This window comes from Myotis nattereri (genome assembly GCF_964212035.1).
Source record: "Myotis nattereri genome assembly, chromosome: 17".
In the NCBI taxonomy this organism is placed as follows: Eukaryota; Metazoa; Chordata; class Mammalia; order Chiroptera; family Vespertilionidae; genus Myotis; species Myotis nattereri.
The window spans coordinates 4,586,930-4,611,354 of NC_138092.1; the positions used below are offsets into that span (position 1 = coordinate 4,586,930).

At 45.7% G+C, this 24,425-nt stretch overlaps 1 protein-coding gene across 2 annotated transcripts in view; it reads left to right on the forward strand.

Annotated features, from left to right (window-relative positions):
• ADCY8 (adenylate cyclase 8) overlaps positions 1-24,425 on the forward strand; it is a gene marked incomplete at its 5' end in the record, with an annotated part of 132,988 nt that overhangs the window by 12,431 nt on the left and 96,132 nt on the right. For both annotated transcript variants that reach the window (XM_081111302.1, XM_081111303.1), the window contains one exon: positions 15,267-15,416. In XM_081111302.1, the coding sequence (XP_080967428.1) occupies positions 15,267-15,416 (150 nt within the window). The remainder of the gene's footprint in view (positions 1-15,266; positions 15,417-24,425) is intronic.

The window sequence follows — 24,425 nt, forward strand, 5'->3', positions numbered from 1 at the left end:
CTGTTGTGGCCACGAACTGAATTCCCGCAGCTCTAAAATCCTATCCCTCGGAAATCACTTCTGAGGTTCCTCGAGCTGTCAGCTTATCATTCCCATGAGTTGTAATGAATGTGAACATGGGGATTTGTGTACTTGGCTGGTTTAGTTGTCTCCTAACATCAGCTAATGACAAATCTCACAGCAAACACAGCCTGCTGAGGTCTGTGACCTCTGAAAAAGACGGGGAAATGGGAGTAATGATGTAGCAAATGCTGGGAGAATGACTTCTTAGATGGTATTTAATATTTAATTTTTCCTAGTGGTTTAATTGCATTGGACACCATGAGTTGTAAAACTGTGCAGTTTTTAGTCCGTTGATTTGTTTGGAAGGGAAGAATGACTGAGAGATTTAATTGACAGACAACTGTTTCTTTTGAATATTTTATTACGACTTTGTGGCACTTGTCAGAATTGCCTATCTGGCTTTTTCCTAATGTGCCTGTCAGCTGTGATCAACAAGCTATTTTCTGTCAGCATCACTCAGAGTGATGGAGCTGGGCACTCACACAGCCTGAGTAACCCCAACCGCAAGGCTGGCTTTGTGGTTTCCTCGTCGTTGTCTGCAGACCCCAGGAGACAGGCACGGTGGCCTTGCTGTACTTCAGTCATCCCACCTATGACGAGATGTCAGACTTCACCATTTATTTTTTAATATGTTTTTGATGTTTTAGAGAGAGAAAGAAAGGGAAGAAGGATAGAGAGATAGGAACATCGATGAGAGAGAAACATCAACATCATCGACTGGCTGCCTCCTACATGCCCCCGACAGGAGATGGAGCCCACAACCCAGGCATGTGCCCTGACCGGGAATCGAGCCTCTTGATCCTTAGGTTGATGCTGAGCCACACTGGCTAGGCAGAACTTTCACCATTTATAAACATGAAAGGGGCTGAGGAAGATGAAAGAGTTGTGAACGAATAGCAGGAACCAAGCCCTGGGCGGGAGCAGTCATATTTCTGGAACACGGAGGGGTCTGATGTTGTCACTCGGGAGCAGGCTGCCTCGCCCTGCCTGGGATGGAAGTCTGCCAAGCACAGGCCAGCGGTCCACGGGCTGAGTGCCCGAATGGTAGGTGCAATGGGAGGGCCCCGCCAGTTCCAGAAATAACAGTCATTGCACACACTAGATGCCCAAACTGCTCCTCGGAACGAGAGGATGGCCACTCCCTTTCAAGCTACACATTACTCTAATGTCCGTGCACTAAAACATCAGGCATTAGGAAGCACGCCTTCCATCATGGGTCTAGAACAGCCGTGGGCAAACTACGGCCCGCGGGCCGGATCCGGCCCATGTGAAATGAATAAAACTAAAAAAAAAAAAAAAAAAAAAAAAAGACCATACCCTTTTATGTAATGATATTTACTTTGAATTTATATTAGTTCACACAAACACTCCATCCATGCTTTTGTTCCGGCCCTCCGGTCCAGTTTAAGAACCCATTGTGGCCCTCGAGTCAAAAAGTTTGCCCACCCCTGGTCTAGAACATTCTTCTAAGGAAAAGAAACCATTCTGCACTTACTGCTGAGGTGTCACCCTACCGATGGCCACAGTGAAGTATTTTTTTATGCAAAGTCCTTCCTAATCTGTGGATGGTGGAAACACATTTTCATTGGACATTGTGCCAAAAAAAAAAAAAAAAAAAAAGACCTTGGTTAAGGTAATTTGGACATTTTTTTTTTAAAGGTTGAAAATATCATTTTAAACTCTAGTTAATAACCTTTGTGGGGGGTTTCCAGGCTGATTCATGTGGGCGGTCTGCCCTCTTTCACCCATCCACCCCGTTTGGCTGTCTTTCTGCCTGGTGACCAGGTGTAGTGGCACCTCTGCCAGCCATCCTAGGCCCGTGGTCGGCAAACTGCAGCTTGCGAGCCACATGTGGCTCTTTGGCCCCTTGAGTGTGGCTCTTCCTAAGCCTTAGGAGTACCCTAATTAAGTTAATAACAATGTACCTACCTATATAGTTTAAGTTTAAAAATTTTGGCTCTCAAAAGAAATTTCAATCGTTGTACTGTTGATATTTGGCTCTGTTGACTAATGAGTTTGCTGACCACTGCTCCAGGACATGAGCAGACCTTGAGGGTGGAAGCCACACAGTAGGAGGGTGGGCCCCAAGGAATAAGAGCCCTTGGACACCGATAACACTATGAAGTCACCACACTAGCCCTACACTGCCCATCCCTAGATAATTTCTATGTGACATAAAATAGACTCCAAGTTCGGTCAGTCCACTGTTATTTTAGTTCTCCATTACCAACATCCAAATGTAATTTCTGATCAATACTGGCTGCAAAATGTACTTATGGTGTATCGCCCAATAAATTAACATCGACTGCTCCTTGAGACACCATTGCAACTCTTATACTTAATGATTTAATCATTGAAGACAGGCAGGACCATTTTCATTTTGTTGTTTTGTGGGGGTTTTTTGCTCCATACTTGAGATTCGGGGACCAGAAAGACCCGGATCATAATTCATAGCACTGGAATAAATGCCAGGCAGTTTGTATGGCTAAAGAAGATCCGTGGAACTATTTCCCAAAGGAAGTAACAGATACTTTCCTATTTATAACCCTTTGGACTTCCACCAGGCCTTATGGGATTAAAAAGCCATTCCTGAAGGTGCTCAGGGGAAGCCAGATGCCATCGCCAGGGATTGGGGGAAGAAAGGAAGGGGTTGAACTTAATGATGCTTAAAATCCCTTCTAAAAACAAATAAAATATCTCCTAGTTTGAAGCTTATGACTCTGTGACTCTTGACATTATAAGTAATTGGTTACATGTAGAATAATTGAAATCTAAAAAGGAGAGAAGTTCAATCAACCTCCTAAATCTCAGGAGGGAATGCTGGGCATTGACATCATGCAGTTCCCCCTAAACTTGGCCTCATCCTGGATCTTGATCTCAATGAACCCAGGGATCTATACTCCATCCTTGTAGCTGCCCAAGTCAGAAAGCCCACATGCATTCCTGTCACTTCTTTCTCTCTCAGTCCTCATGGCCAAGCGACTGCAAGTTCCTGACAAATTTCTCTATAAATATCCGCACATCTCTCCACTTTTGTCTTTGCTCCTTCCACTTTGGTGCAGGGGACACCGTTCCTCATCTGAGTCATAGTAGCCTCCCTGCATCCACTTTCAATCCTTTCTGATCTCCTTCCTGTCCACCGGGTTGCCAGAGTGGTGCCTTTCTTACCATGAGGTCTTACAACCCATCAATGAACATCCATAGCTAACACTGCTCTTGAGACAAAGACGGAACTCCCTCCTGGACCCACCTTTTAGATCTCCTGTCTCCCTCCGGTGGTGCCATTCTTTAGATCTCTCTCTCTCTCTCTCTCTCTCTCTCTCTCTCTCTCTCTCTCTCTCTCTCTCTCTCTCTCTCCTAAAGCCACAGTGACCTTCATTCAGTTCCTTGAAGAGCCCATGCCTTTTTCTGCCTCTGGGCTGTCTGACTTTCCCTTCCTTCTTTGCCCGAGATGCTCTTCCCTCATTCTTAGCTCAAGGACACTTTCTTGGGAAGATTTCCTCTGCCTCTCAGGAATCACATTTTAAAATTCCCCCGACTTTTCTAAGAAAACATATACCATTGTGTGTGTGTGTGTGTGTGTGTGTGTGTTAGTTCATTTCCTACCTGACAATAATGCTTTGAAAATACGGAATTGGTCTGATTTGCTTGCTCACTGGGATATTCTCAGCAGCCCATGTTCAAAAAATAATTATTTATGATGGAGAGAGGGAAAGAAAGCAGGAGGGGGTATAGGGGAGAGGGATAAGCAAAGCAAGGGAATTGCCCAGGGCTGGTATTCACAGCCAGATGGTGGTTCTGCCTTCTTTGAACAATGAATGATAATAGAATTTTAATGTCCAAGAAGGTGAGATAGACTTGAGTTGGACCAGGGTTTGGATTGCTGCTTCTACCAGACTTCTGGCCGGTTTCTCTCTGGCTCAGATCCTGGATGAGGCTAAAAATTGCAGTACCAGCTGCTGAACAGGAATCGTACCAAGAGAAGATGACTTAATGGATCTGCCAATTTGTAACCCCAGTGATCCCACATAGAATCGTCATGCCAATGCAATGCTTTCTTTTATTCTGGTAAAAATACTCATGGCTTTGTGATCTTTAAATAGATGGTATCATTAAAGAGGCAAATACCAATTTTATTAAATATAGTTACGCTTATTGCTTATCTATAATAATAAAAGCATAATATGCTAATTAGACTGGACATCCTTCTAGACGACCTTTCAGACGAAGCCAGGGCTGTGTGGGAAGCCTGGGTCCTGGGTGTTTGCAGCCAGAGGGAAGCCTAGGTCCTGGTGCTGGAGGGAAGCTGGTGCCAGCAGCCGGAGGAAGGAAGGCCTACTCTTGCATGAATTTCATGCATCGGGCCTCTAGTTTCTTATAAGGAATATGGATAAGGCTGAGTTATCAAATAAACATAAGGCTCTGTTGATCTCATAGAGGAAGTTGACACAAATATTGAATTGGATAGACAGATGATAGATTAACAGGTAGAAAATAGAAGATAAGTAGAATATAAATAGAAAGAAGATACGTAATAGATAGTAGATAAATAGACAGACATATATACTAGTAGTGAGTAGGATTTTTGAGTCCTGTCATTCCTTTGTGCATTTAATTTTGGGAATGGTCTGGGAGGAGTAATGAACAACATAAGAAAGAAGGATACAAATAAAAATATATGCTTAATCTATTTTCTATCAAATTTTTATCCTAATTTTGTTTGAATACCCCAATGGTGGGGCAATCACTCCATTTCAAATAGCTCTTTGCCTTTGATGTGACAACTCTGCTTGTAGGAAATGTTTGTTTTGGGCATGATAGACACAGCTGTCAGGGTTGTATGCCTAGGACATCCATGTCATCATTTCCAGTGATAGCACCATTACCATCACTTTAATCCCCATCATCCCCTTTCTCCTCCCTTTCATCATCCCCACAAGACTTCCTGGTGTTTCTGTAGCTCTGTGAGCTAGAAGGAAGATGTCGTTATTTCTGACTAGAGACACTGAGGACGTCACAGTGGAGGAGGAAGTGAACTGGGAGTTCAAGGGCGTGATTGTAAGGTCGACCGCCACTGCTAGGAGGTGAGATGCCCACATGATGCCCTTCACTGTATTTTAACCTTCAGGAATGTCCACTCATACATTTCCGCTCCAAGAGAAAAAGGTACTGCGGTAAAATGAGTGAGCACAGGTACTCTGGAGCCAGAGGGCTTGGGTTTAGACCCTGAGGCCACCACTCATTAGCTTATGACCTGAGCTCAATTCCATCATCTATAAAATGGGGACTGTTATAATGCGGGGGGCGGGGGGGGGGGTGTGAGCATGGACAGAGATGATTCAGGATCAGTCTCGGGACAGTGCCTAGATAATGAGTGTTATGTTATCATGCAGCTTGTAGTGGAAACTTTGTGAAGGCAGAGAGCTCCGTTCTCTCATTTCCTGCCAGATCTCTAGCCTGAGAAGGTGCCTGGTGCATAAATGCTGCTCTCTAAGTGATTAGTGAATGAAAGCGCAGAGCCCCTGGGGAGAGAATGGCCAGAATGAAAAGGTAGGCAGTAGGCTCCAGCCAAAGCAATAGCACAGTCTGATGAATGAAAGTGTCTGCCTTTGATATTTGAACTGTTTGAAAGAAAATGTTTACTACAAATATCATTTCTCCAGGATGGTGTATTTTAACAAAAGAACAACTTCTTTTGTTGAATGTTCTCTTGACCTTTAAAAAATAGCTAATGGAGACAATATTGCAACTCCACTGAGTGACTATTTTGATTAAATGCTGAAAGAGAACATGTATTTCAAAGCCCACTTCTTTCTCTTGAACCAACACTTAATCCAAACGATCCACTCGGAGCACTCATACCAAAAAAGTACTTGGCATTTATTTGTGATGCAATTGATGTTTTTAGTTTTCTGTGTACACGGTGGTAAAATAACTGGGCTATAGAGTGCAAATCACTAGCCCTGCTGCTTACCTGACCAGGAAACACAGACCTCAAAGGTTTCTTACCCTCTAAACACTGGGCAGCCACAACCCTGGGCTGTTCGTTCCCTAGAGGGGTTCTTCCCCCTCTTAAATGACCAACTTCTCTGTCATCATTTCTAAAACTCTGATGAGCAAAGGAGACTGATTATTAGCAGGCTGACTGCTAACGGACTCCTGCCCCTGCGCCTGGTGGAAAGTGGGTTACACTCCCTGCTGGCGGTCACCAGCGAGAACAGCACCCTCTGGCGGCTGCCCCCACCATCCCCATGAAAGGAGGAGGCAGCTCTTCTAGCACCCCAGCACCTGCTCCCTGGCTTCCCAGCATTCCTCTTCCCAGACCTTAAAGGGCAGTTATGCAAACAGCATCTTTGTATGTAAATTCAAAAGCCAAGGCAACTGTGCACAGAAGGACCAGGGTGGGAGCAAGGAATCCCCATCTGACTGCCTCTGATCCTCTAGCTCCGCTTTCTAAGTCACGGGCATTCCAAGTTTGAAGGGATGGTCAAAGCCAAAGGCCCCTTCGAATCAAAGCCAGGGTCCTGCCTCCAGGTCCAGGGTGGGGCAGGAGAGTGACTTAGGGCTGAAGAACTTTCGGAGGAGTCACCTAACAGTCTGCGTGCCCTGCCAGTTCCGGCAGTCGGGCCAAGGGCTTCTGGGAGGATCACTTCTGAGCCGAACGTCTATCAGCCAGTCAGCCCCTCCTCTGCTCCAAGCCAAGCAAGCCGTCCCTTTGCAGCAAGCTGCTGTCCCTCACGTGGTCCTCAAGCCCTGCCTCTGGTCCCCCGCCTCCCTCTGCCCTGACTCCCACGGCCTCCCCACTGCTCCCTCTGCTCCAGCTCTCTCTCTCCTAGAAATCCTCGAGCATCCCCTCCTGTCCTGACCACTGGCCCTTCCCTCCACCTGGAATGTCCTTTACCCAGAGACCCACATGATCCACTCCTCCTCCCAGTTTTGGCTGGAATGCCAGCTTCTCAGAGAGCGCATTACCTTAAAATCCTAATTTAAATGTGTGACCTCTTTACCACATGGCGTCACTGCCCGCCCCGCATTCCTCTGCCCTTTACATTGCACTATTTTTTTAAAAATCACTTTCACCTCTTACCAATCCAGATAATGTGCTTAGCTACACTGCCGGCAAGGCAGGCGCACAGATAGGAAATTGAAAATTGTGTCCATTTTTCACGACTGTATCCCTGGAGTGGAGGGCAGTGCCTGGCTCGGGCACTCGGGAAATATTTGTTGGATGATGGATGAAGGAACTGGGTTCCATCAGTAACTGGGTCGTGATGTTTGTTGTCCTCAGACAAACACAGGCTTCTTATCTAGGTGTTGGGATTAAACACAGAGGCTTCGAAGAAGAGGCCGGCATTTGGGACGGGCCGGCGTGGATCTGTATTTCAGGCCCAGCCCCCCCGACCTGGCCATGTGCGTAGACAAGTGTCTCACCTCTTAAGCCTCGTGTTTCTCACCTGAAAAGTGGGTGTCATCGCCCACATAGTGAACTGTTATTATATGGAATACACTATTTTTATAAAGCACCAGGCACCTAGGAGGAAATTAGTTAACTATTGTTTTTGTAATGGTAACAGCTGGATAAAGCTAGCTGTCTGTTATGAATTGTTTAAAGACCAATAGCCAAAGTTACAGAGAAGACAATAGGCATATCTGAAGTGAGTTTCAAAAGTCCCTGTGACGTTGATTAGCTCATATTTTATCCATCGTCCATTCATTTTTACCTTTTACTTCATCGGGGCAATTGCTGTGCATGCTTGTTGCTAATGGGATATATACTTTCCATTATTTCTTCGGAGACCTGCTGCATGGTCTGCTCACCTTTTTTGGGTTTCTGCTCAAATACAACCTTATCAGATATACCTTCCCTGACCCATATGAAGGAAGAAGAGCTCCTCACTTCTCCCATTCCTTTCTTCTCTTAATCAGCCTTATTTTTCTCCATGACACGTTTCACCCGTGCACAGGAAATGCTATAATTTTTTACCTTTTTGTTTATTATCTGTGTCCCCATAGGGTGGTGGAGTCTATTTGGTCCACTGACGTATCCCTAGAGATTACAGCTGTGCACTTACTGATTTGAAGTGACTGCTCTTGATTAGGCAATTGCCCAGGAATAGAGTTTGAAGACTTACACAAATGGTCTGTGCCTTGCCCAGTAGAATGTGCCACGGGTAGGATGCCCATACATCATGGTGTGTCCAGGACACTCTAGGTGTATGCCTGTCTCCTTTCATTCTCAAAAATGCCAGTTTGCAAAATAAGGGCATTGCCACAATAGCTATGGAGTCCAAAAGAACTAAGTATGACACAAAACCCGCACTAAAGGAACACACCGTCTAGATGAGAAGGATAAATAGCTATTGACAGTAACAGCTAACATGTATTGAATGCTCATCATATGCCAAGGGCTCCATGTAATCACCTCTCTCAGGCACAACCACCTACGAAACACACAATGATTACCCCCACTTAACATCGGAGGAGTGTGAGGCTTAGAGAGGCTAAGCAGCCTTATCTACCCACAGCTAGTTAAAGGCAGAGTTCTCCAGTCTTTAAAAATTATTTTAACCCTAACCATCTTCCTGAGAATCACAGTCCCTTAAGCATGCTGTGGAATAAAATTAATTGAGATGAGTTGGGGAAAAGATCCCAGAATCAGACCTTTGCACTGCTAGGTTAGAGTACCAGGCACCATGGAGGGGCTTTTCTGTGTGACCATCTTTTACCCAAGGGCCATCCTGAAGGTTAATTGTCCCACGTTTAAAAATTGGTGAAGTAGAATTCAAATCCAGAATAAGCATATTTGGAGGGGGGAGGAGGGGAATATGAACAGGATGGTATTAGGCATGAGTCACCGTGGGCTGGAGACCTATGTTCCTGGCTTCTGGTATATTCTTGCTGCCTAATGTGGCACACAGTGTATGTAACTCAGCGTTGTAGACCAAAACACACTGCACTCACTCATAATCACCATCACCTTACGTTCTGGAGGAACACCTTATTTCATTTAGACATTAAATGAATATGCCTGGAAAAGTAAGGGTAGATGAAACCCTGGTTAACAGATTAGCTTCCGTGTATTCCCTACTGCAGATGTTGACCAAGGTTTGTCTGTAGATAGAGTGTCCTTTTAAACCACTCTGTTCTCTGTCCTCATCACAAAAAGGGTTGCTGAGAGACAACTTTGTCCCCCCACCCTGAAAATAGTACAGCTGAGAAACTTTATAAAGTTATTCCAGGTAAAGCCACCTTCTGTCTGAATTGGTCTACTCCATTTGGACCTAAGCAACTCTTTTTTCCCCTTTTGTAAAGTAAAATAGAAGATAACATGGGCTTCCTTGGGTGAGTCACGATTAAGACGTCAGTGATTTGGGGAAATGCTCCAATTTTGGGTGCCTACTGGACTTAGGCAACCCCGAACAGATGCATTTGAAAAGAAAACAAGCTCTTGAGAAGATGCTATTTTCAGCTCAGTAACTAATGATGAATCCAAATGTTTCTTCAAACCCGATGACCCAATAAAAATTGCCATAGTAACTATGGCATTGTGGGACACCTCCTTCATGCTCACACCACAAACTTCCTTAGGAACTGCTGCCACCACCTCCGTGACAGCGCCATCTGCTGGGTAGGGAGGAGGAGGCGGTGGTGGGGAAGCTGGCGAGGACAAGGTGATTCTGATTTGTGGGAGTCACTGGGAGAACGGAGTCTCGGGCAGAGATACAGGGTGGAAATCATTCTCTGTGGTTTTCACCATGATCGAGAAGTGGTTCCAGCCAAGAGCACCAGGTGAGACAAGATTAGCGCTCACACAAGGGCCCTCTCCCGCGGCACACACTGTCGGGTCACCGTCCTTGGAAGAAGCATTTCGTGCCTCTTTTCTTGGCCAACTCCCCACGTTCTTCAGGTTTCATTTAAGTATTTCATCCCCAGAGAGATTGTTCTTGAACCACTTGATCTACATTAAGGTCCCCACTGGATGCCCCATAGGAAGGAGAACTTAGTTGTCCTGTTGGCCACTGGAATCTAAATCAGTGCCTACGTCCTATCTGGGGCTCAGTAAATACTTACCAAATGAATGAAGAAAGGAGGAAATTAATCATGAGACAGTCACCATCACCATCCATCTAAGGGACTGGATGGTAAAAACTAATTAAATACATTAATTAAATTGATCAGTCAATAAATTTATTCATTCAACAAATACCAAGTCTGGCTGCATTAGTAAGGGTAGTGCTTTCTGGTTGTTACAGTTCGACCCTCTGAGGAACAGGCTCTGAGAGGGAGATGGCTGGGTAGGAGGCTTATTAGGGGATGCTGCTGGGATCAGCACGCATGGGACAGAAAAAAGAAATGGAAATAGGCAAAAGGACATGGTGAGCTGTGATGCAATTTCAACTGTCCCGTGGGAAGTTCTGCATCTGGGAAGAACCTTCTGAGATATCTGAGTTGGAGTTATGAGCATTTATATAGTATGTCCATGTACATAATAACCTTCTATGACCTTGGATGAGAAGGCTCTCTTTAGCTCCTCAAAGGGGGCTGAGAGCTGAGGGCTGTCCACCAGCAGCAATCCTAGGAGAATGTTCTCTGTACTTCTTTCCTGAAGGTAGATGCAGTGAGTGGCTCAGCTCAGGATCCACCACAGTCCACCCCTTGTGCCACTAGGATCTACCTCACACAGGTTCTTCTACGATCCCCGGGGCCTCTCTTCCTTGGGGACACTTGTGGGGGATAAATTAAAGTCCCCACTGCTGCAGCTGGTCCTGGGTCCCCAAGTGGTATACACTGTCTTCCTCCTCTTTCTCCCAGATTCCCCTCGCCCTCAGCCAGCCCCTCTGTGGGACTTGGTGGTTCACCTGATGGCATGGTCCAGAGTCTAACTTGTCAGGGGTCTCAGCCTCTGGTAACCATGCCTTTTTCAGGCCAGGAGATAACCCTACCCAGATGGGAACTCTTGTCTACTGCTCCCTTGGCATGAGGAACCCAACGTGCCAGATTTTGTAGTTAACAGGACTCCTGCTGGGTCACCCGGAGGAGGCACTCAGCCTGTGGAAGCTGGAACTCTAAAGCTCCTGGGCCCAGAGTTCAGGCTGTGTCATCACAGGCTCCCCAAGTGGGTCATCAGGAGTAGCCAGTCCTGCTTCCTTGTCTCCCTGACTCCTGCATTCCATCGACCAGGGATGCGGGACTCGATGGAGGCCTCTGATTTAAAGTGGGCACTGAATTCTGGAGGGGGCACCCCATTCTTGGAGAGTAATGCCTGCAGGACAGCAGCAGGGTGCTCCCTCATTCTGGAAGTGGGGCCCTGGAGTCTGTGATGCCACCACTGGACCCTGTAGACTCAGGCCCGTTCCCACCCCCACCCCCACTACCACAAAAGATGCCCTTGGGCTGACACAACCCCGCTGAAGGTGCCTACAGTATTGTCCCTAAGCCACAGTCTCCTACACACACCTTTCCCCAAAAGTAGAACCAAACTACCCCAGGCTCCATGTTTAGATTTTTCAAGTTAAGCCTAGAAGCGGAAGCACTGGAAGGCAGCTGACCCAGGTCCCCGGCTCCTCCCTGCCCTCTGTGCCAGGCACAAGGATGTGGTGAAGATGGCAGTTTCATCAGTGACCTGGCCAGGAGGGTTCCTCCCGCAGGGCAGCAATTCACCGGAGCCCGAGAGGCTCCAGCAGACCCTTGGCCGCCTCCTCCCCACATCCATCACACACTTTAGACGCAGTGCCTGACAGGCCCGAGATAAAGAGGGAGGAGAATTGAATCAGTGTCCACTTTGGTCTTCAAAACATATCTGATTGCCTGCCTGTGGATACGGATGACTTCATTTCCTATGCAGTGTTGCAAAAAGCCCAGTCTCCATGGGAAGCCTTCTCAGAAAGACACCCTCCTTCTCCTCTTCCTCCTCCACCCCACCTCCTTTCTGCCTCCGCCTCCTCCTATCTTCTCTTCCTCCTCCTCCTCCCCACCTCCTTTCTGCCTCCGCCTCCTCCTATCTTCTCTTCCTCCTCCTCCTCCCCACCTCCTTTCTGCCTCCACCTCCTCCTCCTATCTTCTCTTCCTCCTCCTCCTCCTCACCTTCCTCCTCCCCCTCCTTTTTCTTCTCCTCCACATCTTCTTCCTCCTCCACATCTCCCTGATCCTCCACCTCCTCCTTCTCTTCCTCCTCCTCCTCTTCCACATCTTCCTTCTCCTGCCCCTCCTCCTCCTCCTCCTTCTTCCCCTCCCCTCCCCTAACTCCTTCTCTCCCTCCCTCCTTCCTTCTCTCTCTCTCTTTCTCTCTCTCCTCCCCCCACCCCAACTTGTTATTAACTAAAATGAATATTAACTAAATGTAAGTGTGAGAAAACTCCTCTTGATTTTCCTGGTACCGTCCACATTTAAAAATAAAGTTCTGTGTCCCAGGCAAACTAGGGCAGTTGGCTGCCTTAATACCACATACTAGCTTGGCGGCCTTAGGTAATTACTTATCCCTGGGAGGCTCACTTTTCTATTCTGTGAAATGGAGCTAATAAGACTAAACACAGTCGCTACTGGATTGTGCAAAGGCCAAAACGCGTGTCTGATAGGCCGACGGGTGTGTAAATGGAAGTTGCCAAGTCCCGTGCAAGGAGGATGGCAGAGTCTAACTCTAAGCAGTGGTTGCCTCCGGCTGCAAAGCACTCTTGGAACAATTTTGGCAACTGTGTTGTCTCTCTCCGAAGGCAGTGGAATGAAAATAAATGTTTACTCTCTGAAGCTACTTTGCATGAACATAGTTTATCTTTATAGTTTGTGCTACCACCTGTTATATTAAACACCTGTTAGTGTTTCATTTAACTTTTGTGCTTCCTCCTTAATGTCAGAGGTTTTTATGGTCCATTTTTTAAAAAAACCTTACATCCCTGTTCTCTTGTTCTTTTAATTCTAGTTTTCAAAATGTTCTCTTCTTGTTACCTTCTGAAAAGCCTGCCTTTCCCTCTCATCATTTTGTCATTTCTCAGGATACCACTGATTGAACTCGGGCTATGATGTAGGTTTTCCATCATTTACTTTTTCTTGTCATGTGATGCCAGCTGAGCTGAACATGCCCGCATCCTTCTCTACCTTTGTCTTAGATTTTCACTGAAGTGTCCTATCCTTTATTGCTCTGCTATTTTTTAAACTTCCTTGCGTACTATTTCTGATTCCCTTTTCTAATTCAGCATGGCCTATTTATAAAGGGCAGGCAGGAAGCATGGCCACAGGGCCGACAGCTGTGGGGAGAGCCCACACCCTTGCAAGGATGCTGGTGGTACTCTCTACTCCTCCGTCTGGCTTGCTGACTCCTACAGACCCTCCCACCACTTTCATCCCATTCTCCACTGGGTCCTTAAAGAGCCAGCTTCCCCTGGGCCTCACTCTGCCTCCTGCCACATCACAACAGGTCTCCTTAAAGCCTAAGCCTCTCCATGTCGTTTACCTGCTCAGGTGCATAGTGAGCAGTCCTTTCATTGATTATCCCACAACACTTTGGGAAAATAGTTCGGTTTTGAAGGCCAGAAAAATGAACTGGGCCAAATTCACATGACAAATGGCATGAATGGGAGCCCAGATCTTTAATCATTGGGCTAGACGGCGAAGCTCTACATAGATCAGCAAACCGAACCATGTGGTATCTGCCCTCTTAGTGAGGGAATGACTTGCTTGGTCATGGGGAGCAGGGGGACGTTAGAGATGGGATTTGAGGCCCCTCTATCTGAGCTGGCTCCCTAATCCCCCTCCACTGTTCCCTGAGTAGCAAATAATGCACATAAGCATTCTTTTTAAAACAGCATAAATACTAAAGATCTTAATACTTTATGGTCCTCTGGAATAGTTTGTAACATGAAGTATGAGAATCTAAAATGCACAATTTATGAAAGAAATAAAAGATACATATTACACCATAGGCTAGCATTTGGGGGGGAAATGGCCTTTTATTAAAGTATAGAGTGTCCCAAAAAATGTATACACACTTGACAGCTGATAGCCCAATTGATTTTTTTTTCTTTTCAGATTTAACCCATAGGAATTAATTATTCAAAGCGTATATACATTTTGGGGGGACGCCCTGTATATATCCAACAATCATTGGATATCTGTTATGTGCTAGGCACATTCGTATATATTCACTTGTATACTAACTATATAAATATATAGATATACTAGTACATACATGTACATTATTTCTGTGAGGCAGAGGTTGATTCCCATTGTTCAGATGAGAAAGTTGAGGCTCAAGAAGGCATAAAGTGACTTGCCCAAGGTCAGATGCCTAGTAAATGGTGGAGCTGAGGGATGCAAACTCGGGTCTCTGGTTACAGAAGCTCCAGGTGGGTGCAAAGGCCTTTGGTGGGTGGCTGCCTGCTCACTTGGCCAGGACCCCACAGCACCCGAGCACCCCCTCGGGGTTGCAGAGAGGATCACAATCTCCCTATATTCCCGCAGTCTCCAATGCTTGGGCTGCCCTCCTCTGCAGCCCCTCCCTCTGCCCAGTGTGCAGCCCCTCATGCTAAAGTGTGAACCCAGTGAGGACACACCTAAGTCCAAAAGCAGAGAGGCCCACACACGGGCACATTCTCCGGCTGTGAGAAGGACTTGTGAAGACAAGCCAAGAGCGCACGCTTTGGGTTAAGACTCCTGCCGGGAGAGTTTGGTGCCTAGGAGTTGGGTGACGGCGCTGGAGGTGAGAAGCAGCAGACACTGTGATATCTTTTCTCGAGTTAGCACATCAGGACTTGGATGCTGCCCAAGAGGACCTGAAAGCACAGGTCAAAACACAACATTGCTCTTCAACTAATACTTTCCCTGGGTCTTAATAGTCTCTTCCCTTCTTCTCACCTGATTCCCAGCCCCTTAAAAAGCCAAAACCTTCAGCTCGTGGAGAGGAGAGGTGAGTGAGTGTGGAAGAGAGAAGGAGCCCCTTGTCTTGCTTCACGCCTCCGATCCAGGTTCAACTCCGAACTCGGGAATGGAGAAGCTCTAAGTTAGATGGATCGGCCATGGGAGGCCCCTTGGAGGGGCTGACATCTGCCTCAAGACTTGAATGAAGAACTTGGTTCTGCTCACCTGCTACTAAGCTTTGGGATTATTCCCTTAAGATTTGCCGTGGAAATGTTTATTGACTTTCTCTCTTTGCCTCTACACAGCTCCTCTTTGAGCCGCCTGACCGGGCTCTGTCTGCGATTCTGTTGCAGGTGGTGGCCCAGGTGGTGTTATTCATGTGCATGAACACGGCTGGGATCTTCATCAGTTACCTGTCAGACCGCGCCCAGCGCCAGGCCTTCCTGGAGACTCGGAGGTGTGTGGAGGCCAGGCTGCGCCTGGAGACGGAAAACCAAAGACAGGTACCGATGGGAAAGGCTGCGAGTCCTGCTGAGCTTAATTTCTGCCCCAACGTATCCGGACTTGCCTGTGTTCTCTCAAACTGTGTGTCACGGAGTTACCAGGTCTAAAATAGTTAAGGAAGGTCCTCCACACTCAAGTAACTGTTCCCTCAAGAAATAAAATGATTCTAGTCTCAATGTCATCTCCTGCTGCTCTTGACCGACATCTCTGCTTCAAGGCTATGGTTCCTAAAACCATGAAAATTCTCCTCTTTGACTCTCCTGTTTTTGAAGCTGTACAATTGTTATTTCAGATACAATTTTTTTTTTTTGCTAGCAATTCAAATTGTAGTAAGCACACAGAAGAATCTTGAGGTTCCTAATACCTGAACCTCACTTTCACAAAAGATGACCCAACATAATAGAATTTATGGAACATGACAGGGCTCCCAGGATGAGGGGACAGCAGGTCAGGTCACGGTAGGAGCTGAGTTCAAGTTTGAAGACATTAAAATAAAGGAGTTTCTTGGGCAGATGTTACAAGAATTTTAAAAATAGCTTCAAATTATATGTTTCACCAAAATAAAATTAGCTTTCATAGAATAAAGATTTTTCCCCTATCAAAATTATTCATCCATTAAAAATGTGTGCCTATTTTAGCCTCTGAGAGCAATTTTCAAAGAGGAATAACAGGAAGGTGTTGAAAATTGGTTATAGAATCAACATATTTTACGTTCAACATGTTTATGTGCCCTTTGGAATTCTATGTTCAATGGATATGTTCTACAATACGAGGCTCTTTTTATTTAAAGTAGTCTGTGGGTACACACTTGTTATTTTAAGCCTTATGCAAAACTGGTATGAGAAATTATAAAGAAAGTAGCTGCAAAAGACACAGCATTTTCCTCATCTTCATTTGATCAAATCATCAGTAAGACGTGGATCTTTGAAATGGGAAAGCCAGGTCTGTGTGGTAATGGATGAGGCAGACAGGCCGGGTGCCAAGACTCAGCTCCAATGCCATGTGTTACTGCCAGGGGCACAGAGGAAATGGCTGAATGGCCAGCTCCTCCATGGACTTCTCAGGATCCAGAATTAGGAAATCTCTAAGTTCATGTCTAAAACCAATATGGAACCTCATCACTGATTCATTGTAGTTGCTCCGAATAACCCTATAGAATAATTTAGAGAAATAACTTTGAGAAAGAATTCGCCTTGCCCAAATATGAGGCTCTCTGGGGACTATACGTTGTGTTCCTCTGCAAAGCAGAGCAGCCGCCAGGCAGACACGTCACTCTTTCCATGGGCCCTCTGCCAATTCAGAGAACGCGGCTGGATTAATAATGTGTCCCGCTCTTCTCCATGCTCTGTGGCAACCAGAACTGCAATTGTGGGTGAGTTGTCTGGGCAACTCAGTCTTTTATTTAATGTTTGTGAAATATTGGAGACACTAAAATGATTGCCTTGTTAAACCCATAAGACTTCTTTCCCACCCTTCACGGGGAGTGTCTTGGAGTCACTGTGATGTAAAAATCAAACACTGGTAAAAGGACCTTCCTCTATCCCCTCTAATCGTTGTATCTTTTTAAGTTGGTGAAAAGAAGAACATAGTAATATACAGGAGCGAGGACAGGTGCCAATTGGAGTGCAGTGGAAAGCTCACTGCAGTTCATGCCACAGCTACCTTACCCCCTAGTTGGGCCACCTAAGCCACTGAACTTTCAGCCCTAGATCCCTCACCCACAAATGGGGCGATGTCTCTCTTCCCAACCTTGTGCTTGCCTCAAATGAGATAATGTGTATAAAGCAATACAGAATTATGTCAGCCTTGTGGTAAGAAAAGATTATCTTTTGGTGGAAGATCCCTTGTTCTGAGGATTCAGTAAAATGTGCTGTAGGCGTGTGAGGGTCCTGTGTCCACAGTGATGGGAAAGCATTTCTGGGACCCTCCTCCCTCAGCAGTCGTATCTGAGATAGCTGGCTCTGCATCTTTCCGTTGACACTCGATCTCTGCTTCAGGTTCCTGTTATCCCTGAGAACCACGTCAGTAGAGATGGGCAGGGAAGTTTTTTTTAAGGAGACTGCACAAGATTTGAAATCTTTGCCTAGTGACCGATCATTCCAGTGAGCTTAAGCAAGATCTGAGTCTTAGTTTCTCCGTCCGTAGCATGGAGATGATAATACTGCCCCCTCCCCCCCGAAGAGGTTCCTTGTGGTTAGAAATAGTGTGTTAGGCCCCTTGCAGCTCAGTGAAGAGCATCTAGTAGCCTGATTGTGCATAATGGTTCTGTGAGGCAGCCAACATGGCACAGTCCTGGGAGGACTCATTTGAGAACACGTGGATGGGCTTGTCTCAGTTGAAACCCCAATTGGCAGTTATTCATGGGGGGAGGGGAATCAGGTCGGTGGTCCTCCTCAGGACACAGTGATCAGAGCTCAGCATTAGGCTCCATGTCTTTTAAAGTATCATGTGTCATTAACCGCTTCCCTGTGCTATGCGGTTCTTCAGCCTGAGAGGCCACCTCCCTCCTCATGTCTCTGCTCTGAAAATCCCGCTCCCACATCTCTTCCTCCATGAGGCTTCTTCTCCCCGGTTGAATGAAATGCTTTTCTCATATTTCCAGTACACTTTAACGTTAACTCTCTTATAGAACCATCTAGAACCTTTACTAGTCTGCATTTCTCTCCTTGGCCAATAAGGACTACTTCAAGGCAGCTCCTCCTGTGTGAGTTATCTGCTTCCCTGGTATTTATTCAGCACAATGGCTGGAATATAACATCTTCTGATTGATGTTTATTAAACTGAGTTTTATTGAATTCAAATGTTGGTGCCCTGGCTTCACTTCTACCTACAGGAGGGCCATGTTGAAATAATTCTCCTGTGTAAAAGTTAAGACATTTGTGCCCACTGTGATGCCATCAGAGACGTGGTGGCAGGAGGACGCTTATCCAACGCAGCAGAGACTGGGGCGGGCTGAGCCTGTGTCTTGCACAGACCTGCCAGGGGAATTTTCCATCTGGAAGCCACATCTTGGAACATCTCTCTTTGGGGAGTTAGATTCTAATTATTGTAGTTTTGGTAATTCCACTGCTCCTCCCAAATGATCCAAATGGCCCATATTTATTTTAAATATTTAAATGAATTAATTGTTTTCCTTTTAGCTTTGAGAGTTGCCCAAACCATTATGGTAATCATGGCATTTTGGAGTCTCAGAAGCTCTGGGGGCACTGGAATAACGTTTCTTTTGATGCCATATGTTGCAGCAGCAGGACAATTTATTATTAAATGCGGCAGATGTTCCAGCTGTGTTAAAGCAATTCTGTTTAACTTTAACATCTTCATTAGACAATATTGATGTAAGTTAGTGGTTCGGACAATAGGTTGGATGGGAAAGTTGGGTTTCCTACTGTGTTCCGAGGTGGTTGGTTTGATTCATATTAGTGCCCTATAACATCTAGGAAATGGTTTTTAAAGCTACAGATAACTGTTAACTGCTAGTGGGACAGAGCCTTGTCATTCATTCATTCATTCATTCATTCATTCAGGAAGAGTCAATTCAAGGTTGACCTGAAAGTGGCAGAATCTCAGAAAATTTGTGGGGTTTTTTGTTCCAGGTCAATGGGTATCTTCATAATCCGAACACTTCTTGAACCTCACACCATCAAGCCATTTATCTGCTTTTTCCATCTCTTACATTCAAAGACCACCTTGTACCACCCATCTGTCAGGTTAACCTTTTTCTGTTATAAATATATTTTATGGAACTATTCGCCAGTTTGTACTGGAATTTGTTTCCTAAACATTCTTATCACGTACTACATTCATGCCATTGCTTATGTTTTTCCTGCCTATCTGGTATAAAGCTCCTTTCACCCCCTAAACCTTATCCACTCTTCAAGGCTCAGCTCAAATGTCACATCTTCTGCAAAGACCCTCTCTGTTCCCCCTGCTGTGACCTCCATGAGGGTTTCGTTCGTACACTGCTTTATGCGGTGATACCTTTCTGCATTCTGCTGCGCTCTCTCTTTATTTTTCCTTCTACATGATAAACTCTTTGAAGACTGGATATGTTTCACTCCCATTCTTCACTATAGCTGTGGATCCGGATGTGGAGAAACCCACGCGGGGAAGAAGAGCAGAGACAATGACTATACAATGAGTGCTGTAATTGTGTTTTTCAAATATTCTTTCTGTCAAAAAATACTTGTGAATGAGCAGATTTGGGAAATACTCTCCTCTTTGGATCTGATTTCTGGGGTCCTTGTCCTCCAAAACCAGGAGTCCAATGTCTTTGTGTCAGTGAACAACTTTGTTGAACTTCCTCCACCTACCAGTCAGACTTCACCTTTTATTATTCCCTTGCACAAATGACTTCAGTCTAGGTAGAATCCTGCCTAAGCAAATTAAAAAAAATAAATTTCACTCAGAGGCATCGTCTTCATCATCATATTCCAATAAGCTTCTCTATCTTTGTGCTTTATGTCTTTCATAGCTTCCTGTCATTACTTTCCATAGTTTCGTTTTCATTTCTTTCAGGTATTTTGGGGAATACAAGTAAAATGTGATGGAAATATTCTACCTCCATGTCATCCAAAAGCCACTAACCACATGTGACTATTGAGCAGCCCATGAAATGTGGTTAGTGTGATTGCGGAATTGATTTTTCTTTTCAATTAATTTAAAAATAGCCATTTAATAACCATTTTTGTCTCTTGTCTCTCTCTGAGTGATTTATCATGACTCAACCTTTGCTTCTGGATTGTTCCCATGTCAGCATCTCTAACACCATGTTCTCTTCTGAGCTCTAGATACCCGTCATCATGGACAGCTTCATCGGCATGTCCCGCTGGTATCACTGGTCAGCCTGGTCACGAGCCTCTCATCCCCCTAAAACCTACTTCCTTTCAATATGACACATCCTTGTACCTGATTCACCCACCTCCAGTGGTGCCACTTCCTGTTGATGCTGTCTCCACCATTTATGTACTAACTGTCCCTATCTTTCTTTTTCTATTACTTAATCCCTCCCACAAAATTGCTTTCTGACTGATGCTAACCAGTCGTTAACTAGGGTAAACTGCTCTAACCACCTGAAGTAAACCCTAAAATCCTTCCTGAAAAAGAAGCTGTAGTTTGCTTTTTCCCATTTTCTTTATGAAATAGGAGACCTTGTGGACATATCGAGCTCCATGGGAATGTAGGGAGCATGAGCCACTGCTTTCTCTCCATCCATCTTGTCTCTCTATCTCACATAGAGCAGGATTCCGTTGTACTATATTCATAGCCCCTTAGCCTTCTTGTGGGGTAAGAATGTGGATCCTCTCCTCCAGCAGGGAGCCCACTGGCTCAGTGAGCCCCACAGTGGCCCACCTGCTCTCTCTCTGGCTGGAGACCTGTAACCAGTACAAAAAGGAGGCCTAGGAAGCCCATGTTCACTCACTTTGCAGCCACAGTCCCCAGCAATGAAGTGCCTGGCCTTGATTGTTGTATGCCTCTCGTGTCTATTTCTCAGTGGGTTCACTTGAGAGGTGAGGCGTGTAGCTAATTCAAATCTCAAAACCCAGCGAGTATAATGCCTGCCAGGACCGTCTCTTCAGTGCCCAGTTTTAGTGTGGAAGACCTCACACTAAAGCCTTCCTTCCCTGATAGTTACTGATGACAGAATACAAGCCACGACCGGGCTCCAGCCCGACCTTTCAGTCATGTCACTGGCTACCTCCATCCTTGTGCTCTGACGCTCCACCAGACAGCAAACAGGCCCCCACACTCTGTGCCTTCAATTTTTTGCTGGTTTTTCCCTGTTTGCCTTCCAGATCTAGTCTCTATTCTTCTCTGCCTTTCTCTGTGCCCCAGGAGGCTAATGTCTATGGATGCATCAATAGGCCGTTACCCTCTACTTTCTGACTGGGTTTGCCAAGGAGGCTCTGAATGAAAGGGCAGGGGTCAATGGATTTATCTCCCCATCTCCTACCCTGCCAGGCTGTGCAGTGCCAGTGGCTGTATGTTCAGACCAAAGGCCATAGAATCTATCAGGCAGCCCTCAGCCATAGCTACAGGATTGCCAGGTTCCAGAGGTGTCTGTAGATCCACTCTTCCTAGCCTTCGGGTGCTTTCCTACCCATTGTTGGGTTTCTTAACTCTTCACTAAGCTCTCTCCCATGACCTCTTTAGAGGTACCAACTGTGTCCTGCTAGGACCCTCAATGACATGCTCCTTTTGTTTTATTTGTATGAGAGGCGCTACTCCCATCTCCCATTGTGTTTCTGAGGGAGTTCAGTAGAACAGAAAGATTAGGAGTCAGAACAACTCTCCTCGTCCTCCATCCCAAGTGCGGGTACTGAGCACCTGGTCTAAATGTGCCTCGTCTAGATTCAGATGTGCTGTGAGAATAAAATACACACCAAGTTTTGAAGACAATACCAAAGGGGGGAAAAAAGGAATGCAAAATACCTCTTTTTTACATATTGGTTATATGTTGATTACACATGGAAATGGTAATATTTGGGGTGCAGCCCTAGGTGCTTGTCCCATTTCAATTCCGAACTTGCTGGTGTGACTCTAAGCAAGTTGTTGAACCACTCTGGACAAGAGTTTTCTCATCTCTCAATTAGAAATGATTATTCTTGTCCTCACCCCTGGGGCAGTTCTGAGAGACAAATGCCAAAATGCCTGAAAAAAGTGTTCTCTCAGCGGTAAGAACCCTACAAATGCGAAAATCTCACCGACCGGATGCTCAGATGCCCCTCCTCCAGGAAGCCTCCTCTGCTGTGTCCAGTCGAGAGCTATTTCTTTTTCCTTGGCACTCAGAAATTTGTAGTTAACGTGGGGTTTTCACACTCTGCCTGGTATTGTGGTTGGCACTGTGATTCCCTCTAATTGCTGGTAAGATTTAGAGCAGTGAGCCGAGGCCCAGTGCTAATCGTCTGTGACCCTCCTCTAGCAGCTGACTTCACCCGAAGGTTTGTGTTTACCCCATGTGGGTGGACTGCCAACTCCTGCTCTCCATCTGGCGGCCTGGTTCTCTGCAGTTTCTCCTGCCCACTGTTTGCATTTGGGGGCATGGTGGAAGGAGTGAAAGCTCTGAAGTAGAACAAACCTGGGGTGGATTGTTACCACGATAGCTGGGTGACCTTGGGTGTGTCACTTAAACTCTCTGAACTTTGGCTCTTCCCTCAAAATGATACCCTCCTGTAATCTCAAAGTGGATCCGAGGAAATCAAGCAGTAAAGATGAGCACTGGGGCCCAGGTTGGGCGGCTCAGTTGGTTGGGTCATTGTCCCCTCCACCAAAAAGTTGTGGGTTTGATTTCTGGTCAGAGCACAGACCTAGGTTGGGGGTTCGATCCCCATTTGGGGTGCATACAGGAGGCAACAGATTGATGTCTCTCTATCTATCTCTATCTCTCTAAAAATCAATAAAACCTACCCTTGGATGACTTGGGGATGGATCATACTTGGTCCTTGAATTTTTGAACCACCTGGGCCATATCTTGAGTTTTATAGCAGAACACATTCTATTTCTAGTAACTACAGGTTTTCTTCTTGCTATTTGTGTTCTTACTCAGATTTGGCCTCCTGGGAAGTACTAATTGCACCCTGTGCTCACTTGCATACAATTAACATTTCCAGAGGCAGTTTAGACAGAGGACATCCATCACCATCACTGCCCTAGCACCTTCGCTCCAGCCTGGAGCTGGGGAGCAACCAAGGAGCCACGAGGGGGCCTCTCTCCCATAAATCTGTCCAAAGAAAACTGGAGCTGGAAACCTAACGCGGCCCAACCATAAAATGCTGAAGGCCAGGCATGCCCTGTTGCCTGATGTAGTTGAGGGCACATTTCAAAACTGGTAGTAAACAGGGCAGGTGGAAAATAAATTATGTATTTTTTAAAGTGACCCATGCCTAAAATAGCTTATTTCAGCTGGATTTGAGTATGGGTCCATTGACAGGAATTCTATATTCTCTATTTTGCATAAGCCACATTCAAAATAAAAAAAAGTATACATAATAAAAAATACTCCTAGAACAACCTGAATACAGAACCATTCTAGAATCATCTGCTGTTTCTAATATTTTGCAAATGTCTTGCTCACATGTAATTGGAAAGCAATTAGTTTAGAAGGAAATTGAGTACTTACAAAGAGTTTAACTTATTTTTCATAGAAACAAACGCTTGCTTCCTTTTCACACTCACATTTTGTTGTTTACGCCATACTCAGTTAAATGTGGTCAGGGCAATAGCAAACACAACTGGTATCAGCAGATTTGGAAACAAACACTGCTGCCTCCTGGTAAAGATACGACGGAAGTGTGGGGCACACATGGGGGGGACACCAGACAGGGGCCGGCTAGCGATGAGTTTTTTGCATGTTGGAGTCTCCATCAGGAGGACAGTCTGTTGAATCAGTTAAATGGAGGTCTACTGTGATGCAGTGCCATTAAAAAATTATTTATGAAAAGTCAAAGGACTCCACATTGATCTTTTAAACACACTGCAAGTAGTCTTCATTAGCGGTCAGAGTCTACAGAGTTGAGACATGCTGAGAACTCTGCTCTCAAGGCAAGAAGAAACACAGAGACTTACAGGGAAAATGCCATGCGCGGAAAGAGGCAAAGACTGGAGTAGAGGGATCTACAGGTGCAGCTGGAGCTGAGATTGGAGAGATCTACAAGCCAAGGAGCACCAAGGACTGCTGGTGGCCACCAGAAGCTAGGAGAGCTGGGCCACGGGTAGTGCAGGGCTTCTAGGAAGGTACCGATGTTTTCTCACAGGGGTTTTTATGTTCTCCTGGCTCCTCCCAACTCAACTACTAGTAAAGACTCCAGCTTTGTGCCTACCCACCACCTGCAAGCAACCGGTAACAACTCCAAAAGATACTTTGCCAAAGAGTTGACCCCTCCTCCCAAACCAGGTTTAGGCTTGCTGAGTCCCATTCTAATAGGCTTCAGGCACAGTTTCATCCAGGGGCTATCCAGAACACTTGGTTGATGTCTCTTCATTGTTTAGGCCTGAGCTGAGTCATCAAAATC